Consider the following 24,358-nt stretch of genomic DNA (forward strand, 5'->3'; position numbering starts at 1 on the left):
GTGTGTGTGTGTGTGTGTGTGTGTGTGTGTGTGTGTGTGACAGTGTTGTGTGTGTGTGTGTGTGTGTGACAGTGGTGTGTGTGTGTGTGTGTGACAGTGGTGTGTGTGTGTGTGTGTGACAGTGGTGTGTGTGTGTGTGACAGTGGTGTGTGTGTGTGTGACAGTGTTCTGTGTGACAGTGTTGTCTGTGTGTGTGTGTGTGACGGTGTTGTGTGTGTGTGATGGTGTTGTGTGTGTGACGGTGTTGTGTGTCTGTGTGTGTGACGGTATTGTGTGTCTGTGTGTGTGATGGTGTTGTGTGTCTGTGTGTTTGACGGTGTTGTCTGTGTGTGTGACGGTGTTGTCTGTGTGTGACGGTGTTGTGTGTGTGTGTGTGTGTGACAGTGTTGTCTGTGTGTGTGTGTGTGTGTGTGTGACAGTGTTGTGTGTGTGTGTGTGTGTGTGTGTGTGTGACAGTGTTGTGTGTGTGTGTGTGTGTGTGACAGTGTTGTGTGTGTGTGTGTGTATGTGTGTGTGTGACAGTGTTGTGGGTGTGTGTGTGTGTGTGTGTGTGTGTGTGACAGTGGTGTGTGTGTGACAGTGGTGTGTGTGTGACAGTGGTGTGTGTGTGTGACAGTGGTGTGTGTGTGTGTGTGTGTGTGTGTGTGTGTGACAGTGTTGTGGGTGTGTGTGTGTGTGTGTGTGTGTGTGACAGTGTTGTGGGTGTGTGTGTGTGTGTGTGTGTGACAGTGGTGTGTGTGTGTGTGTGACAGTGGTGTGTGTGTGTGTGTGACAGTGGTGTGTGTGTGTGACAGTGGTGTGTGTGTGTGTGTGACAGTGGTGTGTGTGTGTGTGTGACAGTGGTGTGTGTGTGTGTGTGACAGTGGGGTGTGTGTGTGTGACAGTGGTGTGTGTGTGTGTGTGTGTGACAGTGGTGTGTGTGTGTGTGACAGTGGTGTGTGTGTGTGTGACAGTGGTGTGTGACAGTGTTCTGTGTGACAGTGTTGTCTGTGTGTGTGTGTGACGGTGTTGTGTGTGTGTGATGGTGTTGTGTGTGTGACGGTGTTGTGTGTCTGTGTGTGTGACGGTATTGTGTGTCTGTGTGTGTGATGGTGTTGTGTGTCTGTGTGTTTGACGGTGTTGTCTGTGTGTTTGACGGTGTTGTCTGTGTGTGTGACGGTGTTGTCTGTGTGTGACGGTGTTGTCTGTGTGTGACGGTGTTGTCTGTGTGTGTGACGGTGTTGTGTGTGTGTGTGTGACAGTGTTGTCTGTGTGTGACAGTGTTGTCTGTGTGTGACAGTGTTGTCTGTGTGTGACAGTGTTGTGTGTGTGTGTGTGTGTGACAGTGTTGTGTGTGTGTGTGTGTGACAGTGTTGTGTGTGTGTGTGTGTGTGTGACAGTGTTGTGTGTGTGTGTGTGTGTGTGTGTGACAGTGGTGTGTGTGTGTGTGTGTGTGACAGTGGTGTGTGTGTGTGTGTGTGTGACAGTGTTGTGTGTGTGTGTGTGTGTGTGTGTGTGACAGTGTTGTGTGTGTGTGTGTGACAGTGTTGTGTGTGTGTGTGTGTGTGTGACAGTGTTGTGTGTGTGTGTGTGTGTGTGTGTGACAGTGTTGTGTGTGTGTGTGTGTGTGACAGTGGTGTGTGTGTGTGTGTGACAGTGGTGTGTGTGTGTGTGTGACAGTGGTGTGTGTGTGTGTGACAGTGGTGTGTGTGTGACAGTGGTGTGTGTGTGACAGTGGTGTGTGTGTGACAGTGGTGTGTGTGTGTGTGTGTGACAGTGTTGTGTGTGTGTGTGTGTGTGTGACAGTGGTGTGTGTGTGTGTGACAGTGGTGTGTGTGTGTGTGACAGTGGTGTGTGTGTGACAGTGGTGTGTGTGTGACAGTGGTGTGTGTGTGACAGTGGTGTGTGTGTGTGTGTGTGACAGTGGTGTGTGTGTGTGTGTGTGACAGTGGTGTGTGTGTGTGTGTGACAGTGGTGTGTGTGTGTGTGACAGTGGTGTGTGTGTGTGTGTGACAGTGGTGTGTGTGTGTGTGTGACAGTGGTGTGTGTGTGTGTGTGTGTGTGACAGTGGTGTGTGTGTGTGTGACAGTGGTGTGTGTGTGTGTGTGACAGTGGTGTGTGTGTGACAGTGGTGTGTGTGTGACAGTGGTGTGTGTGTGACAGTGGTGTGTGTGTGTGTGTGACAGTGGTGTGTGTGTGTGTGTGTGTGTGACAGTGGTGTGTGTGTGTGTGACAGTGGTGTGTGACAGTGTTCTGTGTGACAGTGTTGTCTGGGTGTGTGACAGTGTTCTGTGTGTGTGTGTTGTCTGGGTGTGTGACAGTGTTGTGTCTGGGTGTGTGACAGTGTTGTCTCTGTGTGTGTGACAGTGTTGTCTGTCTGTGTGTGTGACAGTGTTGTCTGTCTGTGTGTGTGACAGTGTTGTCTGTCTGTGTGTGTGACAGTGTTGTCTGTCTGTGTGTGTGACAGTGTTGTCTGTCTGTGTGTGTGACAGTGTTGTCTGTCTGTGTGTGTGTGTGACAGTGTTGTCTGTCTGTGTGTGTGTGTGACAGTGTTGTCTGTCTGTGTGTGTGTGTGACAGTGTTGTCTGTCTGTGTGACGGTGTTGTGTGTGTGTGTGTGTGACAGTGGTGTCTGTGTGTGTGTGAGTGTTGTCTGTCTGTGTGTGTGTGACAGTGTTGTCTGGGTGTGTGACAGTGTTCTGTGTGTGTGTTGTCTGGGTGTGTGTGTGACAGTGTTGTCTGGGTGTGTGTGTGACAGTGTTGTCTGTGTGTGTGTGTGACAGTGTTGTCTCTGTGTGTGTGACAGTGTTGTTTAACTAACCCATAGTGTTGAATTAACCCACGCCCTGTTTAACTAACCCATAGTGTTGAATTAACCCACGCCCTGTTTAACTAACCCATACAGTGTTCAATTATCCCACACCCTGTTTAACTAACCCATAGTGTTTAATTAACCCACGCCCTGTTTAACTAACCCATAGTGTTGAATTAACCCACGCCCTGTTTAACTAACCCATAGTGTTGAATTAACCCATGCCCTGTTTAACTAACCCATAGTGTTATTAACCCACGCCCTGTTTAACTAACCCATAGTGTTATTAACCCACGCCCTGTTTAACTAACCCATAGTGTTGCATTAACCCACACCCTTTTTAACTACCCCATAGTGTTATTAACCCATGCCCTGTTTAACTAACCCATAGTGTTGAATTATCCCATACCCTGTTTAACTAACCCATAGAGTTGAATTAACCCACACCCTGTTTAACTAACCCATAGTGTTGAATTAACCCATCCACTTAAGCCACACCCTGTTTAAGTAATCTAGACAGAGTTGAATTAGCCCATACAGTGTTAAATGATCCCTTTCAATTTGTAATTAACCTGTATATTATTTAATGAACTCGTCCAGTGTTGAATTGACCAGTACTGTGTTGAATGAAACTGTACAGTGATGACTTAATTCTTACAGCATTGAATGATCCTGTCTAGTGTTGAAACAATTCGTTCAGTGTTGATTTAACTGTTAGAATGCTGACTTAACCCATACAGTGTTGAATTATCCTGTATGCTTTTGAATGCCGTATGGTGTTGAAGAACTATTAGTGTTGGATTAACCCATACCATGTTAAAGGAAACTGTACAGTGTTGTGTTATCTTGTGCACTTGTTTAATCCTGTACAGTGTTGACTAAACTTTTACAGTGTTGAATTAACTCTTACAATGATGAATTAACCCATACGCTGTTAAATGAATTCAAAAAATGTTGAATTATCCTGCACATGGTGTTGAATTAACCCATACACTGTTGAATTATACGGTATGCTATTGAGTGAACGATTACGGTGCTGAATTAACCCAGACGGTGTTGATTTAAGTCTTGCCGTGTTGAATTAATCCGCACACTGTTTAATTTTCCTGGAAAGTATTAAATGAGTCTGTTGACTTATTCTAGACCGTGTGAATGAACTTAGTGTTGCATTCACTCTTACAGTGTTAAATGATCCTGTACAGTGTTGAATAGCCATCTATCTTGTTTTTGTTCTCAGATCTACTTAAATCAGCACTATAGAAGTTATGACCTGTAACGGTGTTCATTTAACTTTGAATTAATTAATTACACGTGGAACAGGAGAAAACCCAAGACTGCAGGTGTTATTTCGGTTAACACTGTATTCAACTGTAGATGTTAATTCCATTTTGTAATAGTTAGTGTACACCATGGACATTCTGTAGATGTTACTTTAATGTTATAGGTGCAGAAATGAACTCTGCAGGTCATAATGCAACACTGTAAGTGTTCAGTTTAGTAAGAATTTGATTCGGCTTTCCCCAAACGTAGTCGCGTTGGGAGTTGAGCAGTGTTGAATTACGTCGTCATTTGTGTCTAGTTATAGCAAGACTGCAGGTATTAATTCAACACAACGCTTCTTTGGAGCCATTTATTGTAGCTTTAGACTGGAAAAAAAAAAAACACCTACACACTCATGTTGTAGAGTGTCCTGCATTAACACACTGCATCCACAGCACCTCTTGTTCATGTGGCTGTGACCTGAGGCCATGGAGGACCCCCCTGTGTGCGAGTCCAACGTGACGGTTGCTGTTCGGGTCCGACCGCTCAACAGGAGAGGTGAAGTGATGTTTTAAAATATAATATTTCTTAATCGTCATATTGTGCATCTACTTTTACAACATTGACATGTGAAAAAGAGCTGCAATGTGCTTTAGCTAATCCCTAAGTGTGTTTATAGATGCAAACATCTTGAAAGACATCGTTTTGGTCCAGCTGATATTTATTCATTAACATAACCTATTTCTCGCAAAACATATCACAGACCCAGTACGGAACATAATTTCATCTGGAGTTCAGCTCTAGGAAGGTCAAGGTCACATTGCGTTATAAGAGAGTGTTTTTCTTGCACTTTCCTTTCAGCTTGGGTCGGTTGTTACTCACCGCTTTTGACTTGATCATATAAATCCCTTGAACATGATAAGGAATAAAACGCAACCATTATAGGAAAATAATCAACCACAGGGTGATCTGACCACCATGAAGTTGATTATTTTCCAATAACAGCACCTCCTGAAATGATTCCTTCTCAGCATTCCTCTTCTATTATAGCTAATTGAATAAAACACTTCTTAAAGTAACAAACGTCATACTTTTAATCTGTTTATAATTACATTTAATGACGTGGAACATCCACAGAACAAGTTAGTTCCTGTTATCACTGTAAACAGTTGCTCTCTCACTTTGTCATGAAGTGAACCAGGCGTAACTGAAAGCAAAGCATAAGCTGCCAGGTGCAAAGTCCTCTCTCGTGAAAACATTCCTGTGCAGAAAACGTGAAGCAACAGCACAAATAGTAGAAATTTAGATTAGGATTATGAAGCGCATCCACCATACAAGTCTCTGTAACTATAGTGTTAATGTGTGTATATATAGAAAGAATAACATATTAGAACTAGTACATTAATATGAACCTGTTACTGGCACTACTGTCAGAAATGCTGCTATAGAAAATGAATGAACGCCTTCTGACCAATCAGATTCAAGAATTCATCAGCGCTGTGGTTGAAGAATCAGAATCAAAATAGTTCAACTGTTTCAAAATAGCGTTTCTGAGTTCAGCAGCACTTTACCAGAGCGCAGGCAGGATTCATTTTAGAGAAATCACTGATTTCAGGCTACAAACTGAAATGGTAGGACAGTACCTTCAAGGCTACGCGTCTATCTATGCAAGCTGGCTCCTTATTGAACATACAGAGCACTATAGAGGGAACAGGAGAAGGGTATAAAAAAAACTATTTTATACCTTTTAATAGTGCACTTAAGTAGCAAGCAAGGAAACACTATGACCAGTTTGTTACACCTATGCGTTTTCACATGGGTACACTGGTTTTGTTTTTAACTCAGAGAGGGATCTAAAGACAAAATGTGTGGTGGAGATGGAGGGAAATCAGACCGTGCTGCTTCCAGCAGGAAGCAACCTAGGAAAAGGGGACAGCAGGTAAGAGTATGTGCAGCATTAACAGCACAATCATGTCTCAACGTTTCATTTTCACTTCATTCATTTAGCTGACGCGTTTATCCAAAGTGAATTACAGCTGAGATTATGTACTAGAGTGGCCATTTTAAGCAGTCCCACATGACATGGCAGGGATTTTACACTGCTCCATAATGCACTTTATTATGAACTGAAAGCAGATCATCTGTTTTTCTGGGGCAAAAATAGTAAATTTGCTACTGGTAAATTGGTAATGTTTTTTTTTTTTTTTTTTAAAAATACCTTTTATTGTTCAAACTGTATCTAGAATTCCAAATATTGTAAAAATACGTTTAAAAAAAAAAAAGTCACAAGACAAATGTCAGGAGTTGATTTTGAAACAAATAATTTGAGTGAAGGAAGAATATTCTTTTTAATTACTTTTACATTTATTCATTTAGCAGACGCTTTTATCCAAACCGAGAAAATGAGAAATGAGAAAATACAAGCAAAATCATATCAACTAATGGAAGTAGGTAGAGCAGGGTTGATGTTTTTTTGACCTTACACAATTGGTTAATATCTGGGGTAACAAATATTCCAGTATATCTAACGCCTGTATTAGCTGGAAAAGGTTATCTCTAAAGAGTTTGGATTCCACCAATCCACAGTGAGACAGATTGTGTACAAATGGAGGAAAGTGGAAGACCATTGTTACCCTAACCAGGAGTGATCGACCAACAAAGATCACTCCAAGAGCAAGACGTGTAATAGTCCATGAGCTCACAAAGGAACCCAGGGTAACTTCTAAGCAGCTAAAGACCTCTCTCACATTGGGTAGTGTTAATGTTCATGAGTCCACCATCAGGAGAACACTGAACAACTATGGTGTGTGTGGAAGGGTTGCAAGGAGAAAGCCTCTGCTCTCCAAAAAGAACACTGTTGCCCTTCTGCAGTTTGCTAAAGATCACGTGGACAAGCCAGAATGCTATTGGAAAATGTTTTGTGGTCGGACGAGACTTTTTGATTTAAATGATAAGTGTTCTGTTTGGAGAAAGGAAAACACTGCATAAGAACATTATCCCATCTGTGAAACATGGTGGTGGTAGTATCATGCTTCGGACCTGTTTTGCTGCATCTGGGCCTGGAAGACTTGCCATCATTGATGGAACAGTTCTGATGTATACCAGCGAATTCTAAAGGAAAATATCAGGACATCTGTCCATGAACTGAATCTCAAGAGAAAGTGGGTCATGCAGCAAGACAACGACTCTAAACACAGAGATTCTATTCTTTAGAGTTCTACCAAAGAACGGTTAAAGAAGAATAAAGTTAATGATTTGATATGGCCAAGTCAAAGTCCTGACCTTAATCCAATAGAAATGTTGTGGAAGGACCTGAAGCAAGCAGTTCATGTGAGGAAACCCACCAACATCCCAGAGTTGAAGCTGTTCTGTACGGAGGAACGGGCTAAAATTCCTCCAAGGCGATGTGCAGGACTGATCAACAGTTACCCTTAACGTTTAGTTGTAGTTATTACTGCACAAGTGGGTCACACCAGATACTGAAAGCAAATGCACACATACTTTTGCCGCTCACAGATATGTAATATTGGATCATTTTCCTCCAGTAAATAAATGACCAAGTATAATATTTTTGTCTCATTTGATTAATTGCCACTTTATCTACTTTTAGGAATTGCGTGAAAATCTGATGATGTTAGGTCATATTTATGCAGAAATACAGAAAATTCTAAAGGGTTCACAAACTTTCAAGCACCACAGTATGTATGTATGTATGTATATGTATGTTACATTATAATACATTAGAATGGTGTGTACAGATATGTGCAGTATTTGTCTATGGGTTCACGTGTGTCAAAATGCTTGATATTTTTTTTAATGATTTTTTTTTTTCATCTTATAGAAGTGTTTCCATGTAATTAAGTGAAATAGGAAAGGAAAGTGTGTGTCCATGAAGGTTTATTCCCACTCACAAGACACTGATGCCATTCTGGCTAAAATATTTTGGCTCATTATGTAGTTAAGTGTGTTTTTCTTGACTCCATGCTGTCTGGTATTTGCTATTTCTCCTCCCCTTACTCACCCAAATTCCACAGTGTTAAGCCCTCAGATGTCAAAGCAACTATTAAAAGGTCAAAGCAAGGTCAAGCGTAACCTAGGATACTTGTGGTGGAAAAAAATACTTGTTTTATTGGACATTTTCCAACAACTACTTTTGTACAATGTTATTTTGTGTGTGTGGCCAGTACTATGTGTGTGAGAAGCTATTTTAGATGTTAACTTCTACTTCCTATTAGCAGTATTGCGTTTAAGATAATTTTTTATATTTCGAATAGAGTTCAGTCAGTGTATGGTGTGTGTGTGATCAGTCCCTGTGGAGGTGTGATCTCTAACCTTTCAGTCCTAGTGAAGGAGGTGTGACCTCTAACCTTTCAGTCCCAGTCAGTACATTTACATGGACGACAATAATCCGATATTAACCCGATTAAGATGATAATCTGATTAAGAAACTATCATGTAAACAGCAATTTTTTATTACCTTAATCCGACTAAAGCCATACTCAAAGTAAACACATATGTTAAGACGTGTGGAGTATTCCTGTTTTAGTCGCGTTATCGACGTGCGTTACAGACCTGTACACACCTTAATCACTATTAACATCGTGTGGGAGTTTTCACCGCATTTTGTGACAGGACACGTACACACACGCAGCGCTCAACCGTTTGATGGTAAACGAGATCACGGCTGCGTCCGAAAGCCCGTACTTACCTACTACGTAGTAGGCAAAATACATGTATTATGGCTACTATATAGACGGTAAGGGACACAGCCCATGGCTTCAATCAGTGGTCTATTAGCATGTACAGCATGACAAATAATTAACTGCACTTGAAGCTTTCGTAAAATTAAAAATAAAAACACCCAAAACTGTATACGGTACCATAACGAAGACCAACTGTATGTCGATACATGAAATTCTGGAGGGAACGGCGGACGGCGTGGTGTGAGGACGTAATGACGTGAGACGTTAATCAATCTATGTTCTATAACATGTAAAACAGGAACATGAAAGGAATATTCTAAAAGTGACTCATGTAAACACATTAATCAGAATGTTGTCTTATTTAGAATAAGGTCAATAATTAGATTACTGCTGTCCATGTAAACGTGGTCACTGAAGGAGGTGTGGCCTCTAAACAGTCAGTCCCAGTGAAGGAGGTGTGGCCTCTAACCTGTCAGTTGCTTTGTCATGTGCTAGTACTAATGTAGGGTTATTCTCAGCTGCAGTGCAGCTAATATCTTTTGTACATTTTTCTGGCTGTAATCTGATTGCCTTCTTGCATTTATGAATGTATGCTCTTCCAAGCGCCTGTTTCCAGGGAACACTACTACACAATGAGCTTTTTGGAGATGTAGTCACTGGATTAAAAAAAAAAACTTCACAGAAACCCATTTTTAAAACTTATTATGCAACATTTGTAACAGCACAGGTCCATTTCTCTGTTTCTGTGTTTGCTACATAAAATTCCAAATCTATTACTACTACCAGTCCCTCCAGGATTTTGCGATCACATAAATAAAGGCAAAATCAAGGAAATGCCGCAATATTCGGAGGAGTTTGCAATTTTTCAAAATTATAGCAGATTTTCTGCAGATTTGGGCCAAGATGCATCATGTGACACCATCACAATGCACATTTAGCCACAGCCCTCTTCGATTCATGTGAGTCGAACATGAGTACAGTCTCATTTAGCAACAAACATCACTGCGAAAAGCCGTGCAAAACAATTTTGTGCAATTGCAGTTTTGAGAATTTTCCATGGGAAAAAAGCACCAAAAACTCCAAGTTGCATTGGAAATTTCAAAAATATCATTTTTGGCTGCAACTATCACAAAAAACTCAGCAAAATCCTGTACGGACTGTACTACGGGCTGACAGTCAGTCTGTGCATTGTGTGGCAGCATGCAACACTCTCTCTCTATAGCTGTGTGTGTTGACGGAGCAAAAATAAACAAAATATTTGGCCATATTGTGTCTAAAATCTAAATTCTTAAATTGGTCATATTGTGTCAACCTTGCGCTCTGACCACAACTTCCTAACAAGCTAGGATTTGCGAAGAAAAGAATTTCACTGTGCTGTAATGTGTATGTGCCAAATAAAGGCTTCTTCTAAAATATCAGTTACTCAAAATTAATTTTGAGTAACCCTAACTGCCATATAAGCAGTATCACACTCGCAATGGTGCTGTTGTACTTGTGATTTATTATGGCCGAACTGCTCGTACGCTGTTGCTTAAATAATGGGCTTTGTTTGAGACGATTAGTGGTGATGTAAATGAAATACCCTCCCATGTCTGCCAACAAGCTGGTCATCTGCCGTTTCAGTTCAAATCCCCCATTTGAAAGTCCCGAATCACACTGAATCGTTGGCGGTTTTTAAATACATCCTTCATACATTGGATCTGATCATTTATCAAGATGATCCACCTACTGAAGAATGCTGGATATCAGTTAGTTGGTGGATATTTGAGGCCTGCAGCTGCATCGTCTGTCACTACAATGACTGGATTGTTCGAATGGGATTGTTGTTGGAACTTTAATCCATCAGCAGCAGTTCATTTGTCACTCATCAGACTAATACGACCCCTTTCCTGTCTGTCAGTATACGCAATATGAGGCTGTTTCTATGTGTGTGTCTCCCTCTGTGCTACCAGGCAAAAGTTTAGACACACCTGTTCATCAAGCAGTGGCCAGGAAAAGTGTTTAACGCATCCTAATTTATAGTTGAACCATAATGACGGCGTTTCAGTCACAGGAGGATTTTCAGCCAGGAGCTCCTCACTGCTTCTCCTCAGTTCTGATTGTTTGGGGAAGCAACTCAATCTTAAGCAAAAACCAGCTGGTTCAAGTTAAAACAACATGTTTTTTGATTTAGCGTTAGATTAATTGTTTTGTCTTAAAAACAAATAAGCCTTTATCAAAATGTCTATATGCATGGATTTTTATAGGGAAAGTCTAGTGTGTATTTTCACTGATCATGTTGCCGATTTTAAAAGCAAACCAGTTCATGGCTGTGAAAGTTTATTTTCATGCCCTTCCTTCTTTCTCACTGTCTTACTCTTGTTTACAGAGGGTGTGTCTCTTCACCTCAGGACCTGTCTTTGCTTGTCTTATTGCATGCATTGTGCATTATTGCAAAACCCAAGTTAGTTTAATTTCCTTATCATCTGCGTAGTGGTTTTTTTCCATCCTGCCTGCCACACGCTAAGCAGTAGTATCTCACATTTCGGCATTCATTCACGCCTCTCCGCACAGACTTGCATGCTACTGTAACTCCAAACAGGTCTCACAAGCTTAAACAAGAACAGGGGTGTGTACAGTCACTCTGCATGAAGGGGGTGGGATCTTAAGTAAGTCAACAGTTGAAGTGATGTATGAAATACTGTTATGCTATTAATCATAGCAGATCTTTTTGCCTGCGTATGGTAATCTGCTATATATAATGTGAAAATGACCAAAATAACTGCTTTCTGGCATCCAGCCCTGTCAGTGCCAAGTAAGTATTTAATTACACAAAGGCTCTATGCAGTTCAGCGCTCACTGGTTTAACCTCGGTGAAGTGGTTAAAATCCAAGGATCCTGAACCAGACCTCCAGAGACCGATTCGATTTGCTTCCTAAATCAATGTTAATTGAAATACTTCATTGTTAATTTAAAAATATAAAGCCTAGTTTTAAAATACAGTAGCAGCATTGCATCTTGCATTCAGTCAGCACTCATGAAGACCCTCTCTGTATAAACGTTTAGTTTAGGCTCAGACTTAAATAACCACTCTTTAAAACCAGGTAAGCAGAGCAGGTAACGACTGACGCCTGGTAGTGCCTACACAGTGTGGTATGAGGTCCCTTTCCAGAACCTTTAAACTGACTGTCCGTCAGTGGTGGAATGACAGGACAGTTAATCCGGACAGCATAATCTGTCACTATCTTTAAAAAAACGCCCAAAAGCCCAGCTCGTCGAACACTTGACTAACCCCTAACTTGTCCCCGGGTCCCCCCCTCTTAAAAATAAAATAAAATTTAAAAAATCTGCACTTACACTGGCTCTTACACATCGATTTTATGCACTTTGCTTCTCTAGAACTTTGTTAACAATCTTGTGTAGTAGCACTACTTGTATTGTATTGTACTTGTATATATCGCTTTACTTGTATTTCCTCATTTGTGAGTCGCTTTGGATGAAAGCGTCTGTTAAATGAATAAATTTAAAAGCATCTCCGAACGCACAACACCTCCAACCTTGAGGCAGATGGGCTACAGCAGAAGACATCGGGGTCCATTAGTGTCAGGCAGGAACAGGAATCATATGCTACAGTGGGCACAGATTTTCCCAAACTGGATCACCTGGAATAAATACCAAGCGATTATTGTTTTTCCAATATTCAACTGTCCAGTTCAGATCATTCTTAGCTATATAATTCATTAACATTTCAGTTTCGTCACTGCTATGTCTTTTTAAAATATTTATTTATTTATTTTTATAAACAGGTTTATGTTTTAATATTTTGTTCATTCTGATCGTCTTGTATCTCTCTCTCTCTCTCTACTTCTCTTTCAGGAGTCAGCCCAAGGTAAGCCCTTTAACTCTAATTTATCATTTGTCGGGATCAGTCTTGTATTGAGGAGATTATTTGGGAAAAGTTTATGTATATTGTTTTCTATTTATCCATGTGGAAGAGGCCTGTGATGAATGGAACTGATGCACGATCTCTATTAATGTCCACAAATACTCATATGAACTAAAGCCTTAATGAATATATTCTTAGGGGCTAATGAAGCTAAATAATCTAACTTTTATATCCACTTACCTGACATTAGCTGATAATTAACATTTGGTTAATCAGCCAAGACATGTTTTATTTTTATTTTTATGTTTGCACTAGAGCTACACGGTTAATGTAGCTAACAAGTGATGGAATCGACTGAAAATATTTTAAGTAAAAATCCGCTTTAGGCCGTATTCAGACCTTCAGTGATCTCACTCGGACATGCTGATGATGTTTAGGATACAGTGTGACTCGCTGTAATCTGTAAACCTGAACTAAACGTCTTGTAGCTGAATGTTACAGGGGTTGCCAAGTTGGACAAGCAGAGGTTTTTTTTTGTTTGTTTTTTTTGTACCTTATTGCATTGTGGAATCATTTCACCCCTTAAGGCCGGTTTGTACTCGACGCATGACTTTGCGCCGTTGTTCACATACTTGCCTGCGTATCTTGTGTACAGCTGGAGGATTGAACACGATGTCCGCTAGATAGCGTGTCCGAGCCAAAACATCCATTTCCATCTGGTTTCCAAGTGGAGCTGTAATGCTTAGTGATGTCATGCACAGCGATGTTAAACACACTGATGAGCTCGGTTTCTCTTTAAAACGTTCAATCAAAGAATTACGCATCACGAAGGCAGACGTTTTACCAAATGGTGCTAAGAAAAAAAAAATCCATTAAAAAGTTCAGCTACGGTGAAGTTTTGTTTAATGTTTATACATTAAACCACACTGTGTCTTAACCCATATCAGCTAGTGTGTGTGATATTAGTAAAGAACTGAATGTGGTTTAAGACAGTTATTTACAGAAAAGCATTATACACTTGTATTTGTTGCTATGGTTATGTTTCAGAGGGTCTTGTTTGATTTGGGGTAAAGGCAGCACTGTGTACACTGATTGATTGATTGATTGTTTTCTAAACCAATGATTTTAATGTAAAACGCTCTTATTGTCTTCTCAGGTGTTTGCGTACGATTACTGTTTCTGGTCTATGGATGAAACCCAGGCTGACAAGTTTGCAGGTCTGTTGATTAGACTTCTACTTTAAACACACACGCACACACACACACACACACACACACACACACACACACACGCATGCACAATGAGGGGTCACGACAAAAATTTCATGGAAGTAAGATTTTTTTTTTTTTAAAGGCTCTTCTTGTTAATAGGAAGAGGACATGATAGGCTTTTTTTATGTTTCCATGAGCTCATTAGTCAGAAATAGACTTATAAACCGGAATGAAATATTTCTAAAATATTTTCCACACTGTGAAAATTGGAGGTGGAAAAAATGACAGAAATTATAGTTTCAGTGCATATACTTAGGATATAATGAAGAAGACAATAAACGTTATTTATAGTAGCAGGACATTTAATACCACTGTTGATTCTCATCAGTCAGAAGCATCAGTCAGGTAATTTGAGAGTAATTCCAGCTGCAAACAAATCCCAGGTTTATATTAACGCACTAGTTCTGATACATTTCCACAGTTACCATTTACACAGGGACTTGTGTTGTAGACGTTCAACTTAAATGGATTAAAAATGTGTGTTATTGTTGATACGGTGAAGTTTTCTGCGAGGAGACATTTGTTTAGCTGTTTTAGAAGTAGCTGTAAGTGTCAGTGCTCCATAACAGTCAGAGTACAAGCTGCAACTTGAAGCTTTACGACATGGGGGAGTTTTCAAGACTGAGAGTGAAAAAAGAGAGGCTGGTGAGGGAGCGGCTGTTTATAGCTGCTATAAAATGTAAGTGATGACAAGAACTAACTTGTTTCACTAACTTGTTTTCTCAAAAAGATGCCAGTAGGTGGAGTGGCTGCACCAAATTGCCCCTGGGTGTGAATGAGAGGTGTGTGTGTGTGGGTGTGTGTGTGGGTGTGTGTGGGTGTGTGGGTGTGTGTGGGTGGGTGGGGATGTGGATGTGGGTGGGGGTGGGTGTGGATGTGGGTGGGTGTGGATGTGGATGTGGATGTGGGTGGGTGTGGATGTGGATGTGGGTGGGTGGGTGTGTGTGTGCACACATGATGCCCCGCAATGGACTGGCGCTGCATTGGCCATCCTCACGCACCGTGTTCCTGGGATAGGTTCTGGATTCGCTGTGATTACTGAAGATGAACGAATACAGTGTGTATGGTTTTATAGTGTACACCTGATTGTGTTTTGTTCACTCTTAGGTCAGAACAGTGTGTTTCAGTGTTTGGGGGAGAATCTTTTGGATAACGCTTTCCAAGGCTACAACGCCTGCATATTCGCTTATGGACAAACAGGTACAGCATGTAACGATTTGTTAATAATAACAAAATAATTTAGTCAAAATGCAACACAGTGTTCTTGCAAATCACCCTGTTGTTGCTTTGTTTTTTTCACACTTAAAAACTGACATCTTACCAGTTGAAAATATCTTGAATATAGTCAAATTTATCTTGTATTTCCTATTATAAGATTATAATAAACCAAATGTAAGGTGATTAAACCTACTTCTGGACATTTTTACTCATTTGAAGCGTTACATTGGCAGGTAACTGCTTTTTTTTTTGCTTAAAATGAGCAAAATTATCTTCCATTAGAACAAGACTATTTCAGTTTGAAATGAGTTTAAAAAAAAAAACGTAGGTAAAAAAAAGGGTTAATATCTTTTATATTTGGTTTATGGTAATCTTATAATGGGAAATACTAGATAAATTTGACTATATTCAGTATATTTTCACTTGCTAAGATGTCATATTTTGCAATGCAGTTTATAAATATTTTAGAAATGGTAAAAATCGAGCACATAATGGCGGGTAGTTTGATTTTAAGTCAGGGTGGTTCCTGCAGTATTTTGAATTTAAGTACCCTGTACCCTGCCTGGTTTCAGGTTCAGGGAAGTCGTATACCATGATGGGTTCAGACGAACAGCCCGGCCTTATTCCTCGCCTCTGCAGCTCTCTGTTCGAGCGCGTCGTCCGTGAGCAGAGAGAGGGAGAGAGCTTCACTGTCGAGGTCTCCTACATGGAGATCTACAACGAGAGAGTCCGAGATCTGCTCGATCCCAAAGGGTGAGAGGACACGCCCACAGATCACCCGATCACCCAAGGGTTTATTTTAAATAGCATTAAAGTGATAAGCTGATAGGAGAAACTGGTGCCTCAGCCTTGGGAAGAGGTAGGATTGTTGAGATTAAAATTGAATGAGACGCCATTAACGAGTCGCCGCTAAACAGTGTTTCTGTGTCTAAAGTGGCATGCCCGAACACAGCGAGCTTCACAAATATTTCCACGTTTGGCTCGTTCCTGGAAATCTACTTTTCTACAGGATGTGACTCCAGCTTGCAACACGTACAACACACTTCCTCCAGATAATGGAATAGGGCTGGAAATCATTTCTGAATGAAGACAGCAGACTATGAAGTCTCATGAATACAGCTGATGATCATAGGCAGCCACGTGCAATGATTGAAATACTAAAGCTCAATGAAGTACCCAAATATAAAGAAAAAAGTGCGAAACTGAGCAAAAGAACACCATAATTCTTCAGCTGCATTAATTTGCATACAAATAAAGGCTTTATCAGGTTATTTAGAGATTTTATTTATCTTTCCAGTATCTTATTCTTATCACTTTTAATGTGCATTTTGTGGTGTCATAGCAAAAAGGTGTAAATATAGGACTAGGTTAACAGTCACATAGATTACTGCATAGGCTTGTTGTCATGGTTACAATACAATGAGTATTGTTTGGAGACTGAAATGTTTCATGATGTTAAAAAGCGTTTGGTCTGAAGGTGTGTGATTAAATGTGTGAAATTGGTGTTGTAGACAAAAATATAATTGTGCCAACATATTCATTTCTTTCATTAGAAAACTAACATTTTATTTATAAAAAAACAGAAGAATTCTTAAACAGAAGAATTGGAGCGAGATATTCGGAAAAGCAGCCGATAAGAGTCCAGCGTAGGTGTGAACTCCTTTAATACTGTTTAAAAAGCATCTCAGGGAAATTCCTCAAGAAATCGGGTGAGAAAATGCTGAGAATACATTTCTGGAAATTCTCGGCAAAAAGCGTGTCTATTTGAAAATGATAAAATATTAAATTATTTTTGATTTATTTTGGATTTTTTTTTATCACAACATAATTTCCATTGTTCCATTTGTGTTACTCCAGAGTTTTTGATGAGTTTATTAATATTCTAAAATGTGGGAGAAAAGATTATAAAAATAAAGAATGAGTGTGTCTAAACTTTTGACCTTTTGATAAAGGCTTAGAGGTTAAATTTGCATCTAAGACTAATGTAAATTGCGACATTAATGTCCATGAGTAAATTTATTTCTGAAACAAAGTGCATTTTTAATTATTACATTTTAATTGAAATTATATTATCAGTTTAATTTTGAACTTGGGGGAGGCAGCCAGCAAGGTGCTGTACAACATTACTTTTAAATATTCCACTGCATTTGGGAAAACTAATCATGATGTTTAAATCTGGAGGTGGAGTCTTTGGAGTTTTGCTTTTTCCGGACTGATTTGTTTTCCTGTAGGCCTGGCAGCCTTGGTTGTAACATGGATAATGTAGCTATACACATGTAATGCTCTAATGAGTTACTGAAGAAGGTCGGCCTGATTTTTTTGTTTTTGTTTTTTTTTTAGGAAGAAAGGAAAGGTCTGGTTTGTTAAAGATTAACCCTATCATGACCTTTTTGATTGTAGGTCTATATGGAACTGTGTCCGGTAATAATCAAGGGTTAACTCAATGTTTTGGGTTTTTTTTGGGGGGGGGGCCTTTTTCCCCCCAGGACTTCTCAGGTGTTGCGAGTGAGGGAGCACAAGGTTTTGGGACCTTACGTTGATGGTCTTTCCCGTCTGGCTGTGACCGGCTATAAGGTAATCCCACAACCATTTCCTGTAGACTCAACACACACAATTATGATAGTATGAGCTGTAAGAGTTAAGCTCATCCTTTTATATTCAGGACATCGAGTCTCTGATGTCGGAGGGGAACAAGTCACGCACAGTGGCCGCCACCAACATGAACGAGGAGAGCAGCCGCTCACATGCTGTCTTCAATGTCATCCTCACGCACACGATGCGAGACCTGCAGACCGAGGCGAGCGCGCGCGCACACACACACACACACACACAAAACCTCTCTGTGATGTGTGTACTGTAGTTAGAAAATAAAAAGCTGAGCTAAAATCTAAATGGTTTGGGATTGGTTTTTTTTTCCTCTTGCCTTTGTGTGTAGATGAGTGGAGAGAAGGTGAGCAAGTTGAGTCTGGTGGATCTGGCCGGCAGCGAGCGAGCGGCTAAAAGCGGAGCCTCAGGAGAGCGACTCAAAGAGGGCGGCAACATCAACAAGTCCGTGCTGGATGGATTTGTGTGTGTGTGTGTGTGATATAGGACTTGATATAGGATAATTTGTTTGGTATTAAAGTTTCATGGACTAATGAGCATTAAAAAAATCACCAATATCTTTTTAAACATAATGTGTTTAGGGTGCTTGGGGCAATAATCACCCCCAAGAAAAGAATTTTTAGAGAACATGTAAACAAGTGGTGGTTATGTATGAAAACTACACTAAAACAAAATTAAAACTAAAATCTATAAAACACAATCATGAAGTAAAACAGTATTTCCCATAAGTCCATCATCATAAAGTTAATCTCTATTTAAAAAAAAATATATTTTTACAGACCACGATGTATCTGAGAAAGGAAGATCAATTAAGTAATTGAAAATACTACTCAAAGTAATGTTGTGTATTGATAAGAACGGTGGACATCTTGAGCAAATTCTGTAAATAAAAGCTACTTTAAAAAAAAATTCTCATATCATACTGGACTTATGGGACACCCTGTATATTAAAAAAACTCAAATGCTGAAGAAAAACAATATGAAAATTTGAAGTAAAAATAAAATACTAAAATAGAATACAAATATTGCTCATGAACTAATGGGGATAAAAACTTTTTCTATGCCTCTTTTCACCTCTCTCTGTACAAAAAAACTTAAATACTAAATAGAAAAATCTCTCAAAAGAAATCATAGCAAAATGAAATAAAACTAAAATTATTTTCCATCCATCCTCGACCGCTTATCCGTTATCGGGTCGCGGGGGCAGCAGCTCCAGCAGGGGATCCCAAACTTCCCTTTCCCGAGCCACATTAACCAGCTCTGACTGGGGGATCCCGAGGCGTTCCCAGGCCAGTGTGGACATATAATCTCTCCACCTGGTCCTGGGTCTTCCCCGAAGTCTCCTCCCAGCTGGACATGCCTGGAACACCTCCCTAGGGAGGCGCCCAGGGGGCATCCTTACCAGGTGCCCGAACCACCTCAACTGGCTCCTTTCAACGCAAAGGAGCAGCGGCTCTACTCTGAGTTCCTCTCGGATAACCGAGCTTCTCACCGTATCTCTGAGGGAGAGGCCAGCCACTCTCCTGAGAAAACCCATTTCGGCCACTTGTACCCACGATCTAGTTTTTTCGGTCACTACTCAGCCTTCATGACCATAGGAGAGGGTAGGATCGAAGATTGCCCGGTAGATTGAGAGCTTGGGTTTCCGGCTCAGCTTTCTTTTCGTCACAACGGTGCTGTAAAGCGATTGCAATACCGCTCCCGCTGCTCCGATTCTCCAGCCAATCTCCCGCTCCAATGTCCCCTCACTTTTGAACAAGACCCCGAGGTACTTGAACTCTGTCACTTGGGTTAAGTACTCATTCCCTACCCGGAGTAGGCACTCCATCAGTTTCCTGCTGAAAACCATGGCCTCAGATTTAGAGGTGCTAATCCTCATCCCAGCCGCTTCACTCTCAGCTGTGAACCGATCCAGTGAGTGCTGGAGGTCACGGACCAATGATGCCACCAGGACCACATCATCTGCAAAAAGCAGCGATGAGATCATCAGGTCACCAAAACGCAACCCCTCCCCACCATGACTACGCCTCAATATCCTGTCCATGAATATCACAAACAGGATTGGTGACAAAGCGCAGCCCTGGCAGAGACCAACCCCCACCTGGAACGAGTCCGACTTTTTGCCGAGCATCCGGACACAGCTCTCGCTTTGGGCGTACAGCGATTGGATAGCCCTAAGAAGGGAACCCCTCACCCCATATTCCCTCAGCACCTCCCACAGTAAACCCCTGGGGACCCAGTCATACGCCTTCTCCAAATCCACAAAACACATTTAGACTGGATGGGCCCCCTCCAAGATCCTTGCGAGAGTAAAGAGCTGGTCCATTGTTCCACGACCAGGACGGAATCCGCATTGTTCCTCTTCAATCTGAGGTTCGACTATTGGCCGAACCCTCCGTTCCAGCACCCTGGAGTAGACTTTACTAGGGAGGCTGAGAAGTGTGATACCCCTATAGTTGGCGCACACTCTCTGGTCCCCCTTTTTGAACAGGGGAACCACCACCCCAATCTGCCACTCCTTGGGCACTGTCCCCGACTTCCACGCAATGTTAAAGAGGCATGTCATCCAAGACATCCCCTCCACACGCAGAGCTTTCAGCATTTCTGGACGGATCTCATCAATCCCCAGGGCTTTGCCACTGTGTTGTTGTTTGACTACCTCAGTGACCTCCACCAGGGAAACTGACGATGATCCCCCATCAGCCTCCACCTCTGCCACTACCATAGAGGGCGTGTTAGTCGGATTCAGGAGTTCCTCAAAGTGTTCCTTCCACCGTGCAATTACTTCCTCAGTTGAGGTCAACAGCATCCCATTCTTACTGTACACAGCTTGGATGGTTCCCCATTTCCCCCTCCTGAGGTGGCGGATGGTTTTCCAGAAACACCTTGGTGCCGACTGAAAGTCCTTCTCCATGTCCTCTCCAAACTTCTCCCACACCCGCTGCTTTGCCTCTTTCACGGCAGAGGCTGCAGCCCTTCAGGCCTGTTGGTACCTTGCAACTGCCTCCAGAGTCCTCTGGGATAACACATCCCAGAAGGCCTCCTTCTTCAGTCGGACGGCTTCCCTGACCACCGGTGTCCACCACGATGTTCGGGGGTTACCGCCCCTTGAGGCACCCAAGACCTTGAGACCACAGCTCTCCGCTGCAGCTTCAGCAATGGAGGCTTTGAACATTGCCCACTCAGGTTCAATGCCCCCAACCTCCACAGGGGTGCCAGAAAAACTCCGCTGGAGGTGTGAGTTGAAGATCTCATGGACAGGGGCCTCCTCCAGACGTTCCCAGTTCACCCGCACTACCCGTTTGGGCTTTAAAGGTCTGTCCAGAGTCTTCCCCCACCCCTTGACCCAACTTACCACCAGATGGTGATCAGTTGACAGCTCTGCCCCTCTCTTCACCCGAGTGTCCAGAACATACGGCCTCTTATCAGATGATACGATTACAAAATCGATCATCGGCCTTCGGCCTAGGGTGCTCTGGTACCACGCACACTTATGAGCCTCCTTATGTTCGAACATGGTATTCGTTATAGACAGTCCATGGCTAGCACAGAAGTCCAATAACAAACACCCGCTCGGGTTTAGATCAGGGAGGCCGTTCCTCCCAATCACGCCTCTCCAGGTATCTCCATCATTGCCCATGTGTGCGTTGAAGTCTCCCAGCAAAACTATGGAGTCCCCTACTGGTGCTTCATACAGGACTCCATGCAGGGTCTCCAAGAAGGCTGAGTACTCTAAACTGGGGTTCGGTACATATGCACAGACAACAGTCAGAGTTTTCCCCCCAACAACCTGTAGGCATAAGGAGGCGACCCTCTCGTCCACAGGTGTAAACTCCAATGTAACAGGGACTTGTGAGTATCCCCACACCCGCCCGGCACTTCACACTCCAGAGTAGAATAGAGTCCATCCCCTATCCAGGAGTACAGTTCCAGAACCGAGACTGTGTTTTGAGGTAAGCCCCACCAGATCTAACTGGTAGCGCTCTACCTCCCGCACAAGTTCCAGTTCCTTCCCCCACAGAGAAGTGATGTTCCATGTCCCCAGAGCCAGCCTCTGCCGCCTGAGTCTGGTCTGTCGAGGCCCCTCACCTTCACTGCCACCCGTGTAACAGTGCACCCGACCCATGTTGCTTTTTCGGGCTTTGCCCGGCTGAGCTCCGGGGCAAAACCAGCCACCAGGCGCTCGCAGTCGGGCGCTCCCTCTGGGCCTGGCTCCAGACGGGGGCCCCGGGATTCCTCTGGGCAGGGTAACTCCTCCTCTCTTTGTTTTCTTCATGAAGTTGTCTTTGAACCATTCTTAGTTTGGCCCCTCCTCTGAGACCACTTTGCCTTGAGAGACCCTACCAGGAGCACAAGGCTCCAGACAACACAGCCCTCAGGTTCATAGGGACACACAAACCTCTCCACCACGATAAGGTGACGATTCCCGGAGAGGCTAAAATTATTTTTAAAAATAAAATAAATAAAGAACACTATAGCAACACTGGTGTGAATGCAGTTTGTTTATAAGGTGCTTTGATGGACAACTGTGGAAACAGATTCTTGTGGTTTCCTGACGAGTTATTTTTAAGTTACATCATAAGATATAAGGATAGATTATAAGTGACTTAGTTTTAGATGTGTATTTTTTTTCTGTTCATTTGAGTTGTTTATATTAGTAAAGCTCTGTATATCTAACCATGTTTAGTGGCTATGAATGTTTCCACTATAAAATGAAATCAGCTGTTAGTATTTAAACCTGGTATTGGTGGGAAAATTGGTGAGAAACTCGAGTAGGATCTCGTAGGAAGAGAAGCTTTTAGCTGCAGTCATTTGTAAGTCGGTGTCTATAATGGGTTTAGTGAGGGATAGTAGTCATTCAGAAAAAACTAGCAAGGGATTAACCAAAACCGGCGAAAAATGTGTATAGTGTTTGAAATAGAAGTGTGAGTATTTTTCAAGGTTCAAATCCATCCAGGTTTGGGATGGATGATGTTTGCATTAGTTGATGGAAAAACCCGTAGAACACCTCTATACCGCTGCGTGTATCTGTTTCTATGCATGTTTCTTCCTCATGGATGATGGAGTGATGATTCATGGTAGTTGTGCCTGTCTTTTTCTAGATCTCTCACCACTCTGGGCCTGGTGATCTCAGCGCTGGCCGATCAGGGAGCTGGAAAATGCCGGAATAAGTTTGTGCCCTACAGAGACTCTGTACTCACATGGCTACTAAAGGTACATATCACACCCTCATCTTGCGCTTCTATCAATCTCTGCTTCAGTGTTTTTACAGAATAAATTGATAGTTTGGGCAAAAATTTAAGGAGCATAATGTGCCACCTTACAATGTGCACTCGATTATCCAAGACATGTTTGTTGTCTGAAGTTTGCTTTGGAGCTACGAGGAAAGTAATGTAAAGCTTATGGCCTCCAGTTTAGCATGATGCAAGCTTTTTTTTTTCCTTCTCTCTGGTTGTATTTACAAGTGAGAGAAGCATGCATAATGAGGATTTGAGATCAAAATTGTTGCATACATGGCGATTTTACAATTATGAATGGATAAAGTTATGAAGCATTTTTAGGTCTCGTTATATTATGAAGTGACTTAACGGGAGTGTAAACGTACCAGATGAGTGCAGATTATCCTTCTACCCATCGCCATATGTTCTTTAGTCTGAACCTATAAGTAAATATCGACATTTTTATCTGAATGCAGCCCTTCTTGCGTATACCATTGTACACCGTCTTCAAATTTCGAACCAAAATGCCCCCTTAAAACGTACTGTATTTGACACTGCTGACCCATCTTCGTTTCTTCTGTTCTCCTTCTCTGTTTTCTTCTTCTTCTCCTCGCTCTCCTCTCCCACTTCCTTTATTTTTCAGGATAGCCTGGGAGGAAACAGTCGTACAACCATGATAGCAACTGTGAGTCCGGCCGCCGATAACTACGACGAGACGCTGTCCACGCTACGCTACGCAGATCGGGCCAAGAGCATTATTAACCATGCCATGATCAATGAGGACCCCAATGCCAGGATCACCCGCCAGCTCAGGGAGGAAGTGGAGAAACTCCGAGAGCAGCTCACAAAGGCTGAGGTAACTCATTCTTTCATTGGTGGATCTCTGAATGCGTGTTGTCTGTACATGGATCCTTAGTGTGTTTTTGTGCTTTACCAGTCAATGAAAGCCCACGAGCTGAAGGAGAGGCTGGAGGAGTCTGAGATGTTGATCCGGGAGAGGACGATCACATGGGAGGAGAAACTCAGGAAGACTGAGGAGATCGCACAGGTACAACAAGGACAGGACCACACTACCTTTATGCAGTAAGGAGGCAGTAAGTTGATCTGTCTCTCTCTCTTTCTCTCTCTCTCTCTCTCTCTCTTTCTCTGTGTGGCAGGAGAGGCAGAGGCAGCTGGAGAGTTTAGGAATCTCTCTCCAGTGTTCAGGTATCAGGATGGTAGAGAATAAGTCATATCTGGTGAACCTCAATGCAGATCCTGCCCTCAATGAGCTCCTTGTCTACTATTTAAAGGTGAGCAGTTATTCTGGAAACATTTAAAAGTTTTAATGAAAATTGTGTTGAATGGTGTGTTCACCAGTGGTCACCAACCCTGTTCCTGTAGCTCTACCTTCCTGAAGACTTTAGCTCCAACCATAATTGTCTGGAT

The 24,358-nt window shown here is 42.1% G+C and overlaps 1 protein-coding gene across 1 annotated transcript in view; it reads left to right on the forward strand.

Annotated features, from left to right (window-relative positions):
• The window catches only part of kif13bb (kinesin family member 13Bb), a 51,981-nt gene that overhangs the window by 1,079 nt on the left and 26,544 nt on the right, over window positions 1-24,358 (forward strand). The window contains exons 2-14 of the mRNA XM_053614454.1: window positions 4,506-4,608; window positions 5,896-5,989; window positions 12,609-12,621; window positions 13,775-13,835; window positions 14,997-15,089; window positions 15,680-15,860; window positions 17,594-17,681; window positions 17,770-17,904; window positions 18,043-18,155; window positions 22,814-22,925; window positions 23,574-23,786; window positions 23,868-23,978; window positions 24,088-24,222. Coding sequence (XP_053470429.1) covers window positions 4,539-4,608; window positions 5,896-5,989; window positions 12,609-12,621; window positions 13,775-13,835; window positions 14,997-15,089; window positions 15,680-15,860; window positions 17,594-17,681; window positions 17,770-17,904; window positions 18,043-18,155; window positions 22,814-22,925; window positions 23,574-23,786; window positions 23,868-23,978; window positions 24,088-24,222 — 1,419 coding nt within the window. The 5' untranslated portion in view covers window positions 4,506-4,538. The remainder of the gene's footprint in view (window positions 1-4,505; window positions 4,609-5,895; window positions 5,990-12,608; window positions 12,622-13,774; window positions 13,836-14,996; window positions 15,090-15,679; window positions 15,861-17,593; window positions 17,682-17,769; window positions 17,905-18,042; window positions 18,156-22,813; window positions 22,926-23,573; window positions 23,787-23,867; window positions 23,979-24,087; window positions 24,223-24,358) is intronic.

The sequence above is a fragment of the Ictalurus furcatus genome, chromosome 25 (assembly GCF_023375685.1).
Source record: "Ictalurus furcatus strain D&B chromosome 25, Billie_1.0, whole genome shotgun sequence".
In the NCBI taxonomy this organism is placed as follows: domain Eukaryota; kingdom Metazoa; phylum Chordata; class Actinopteri; order Siluriformes; family Ictaluridae; genus Ictalurus; species Ictalurus furcatus.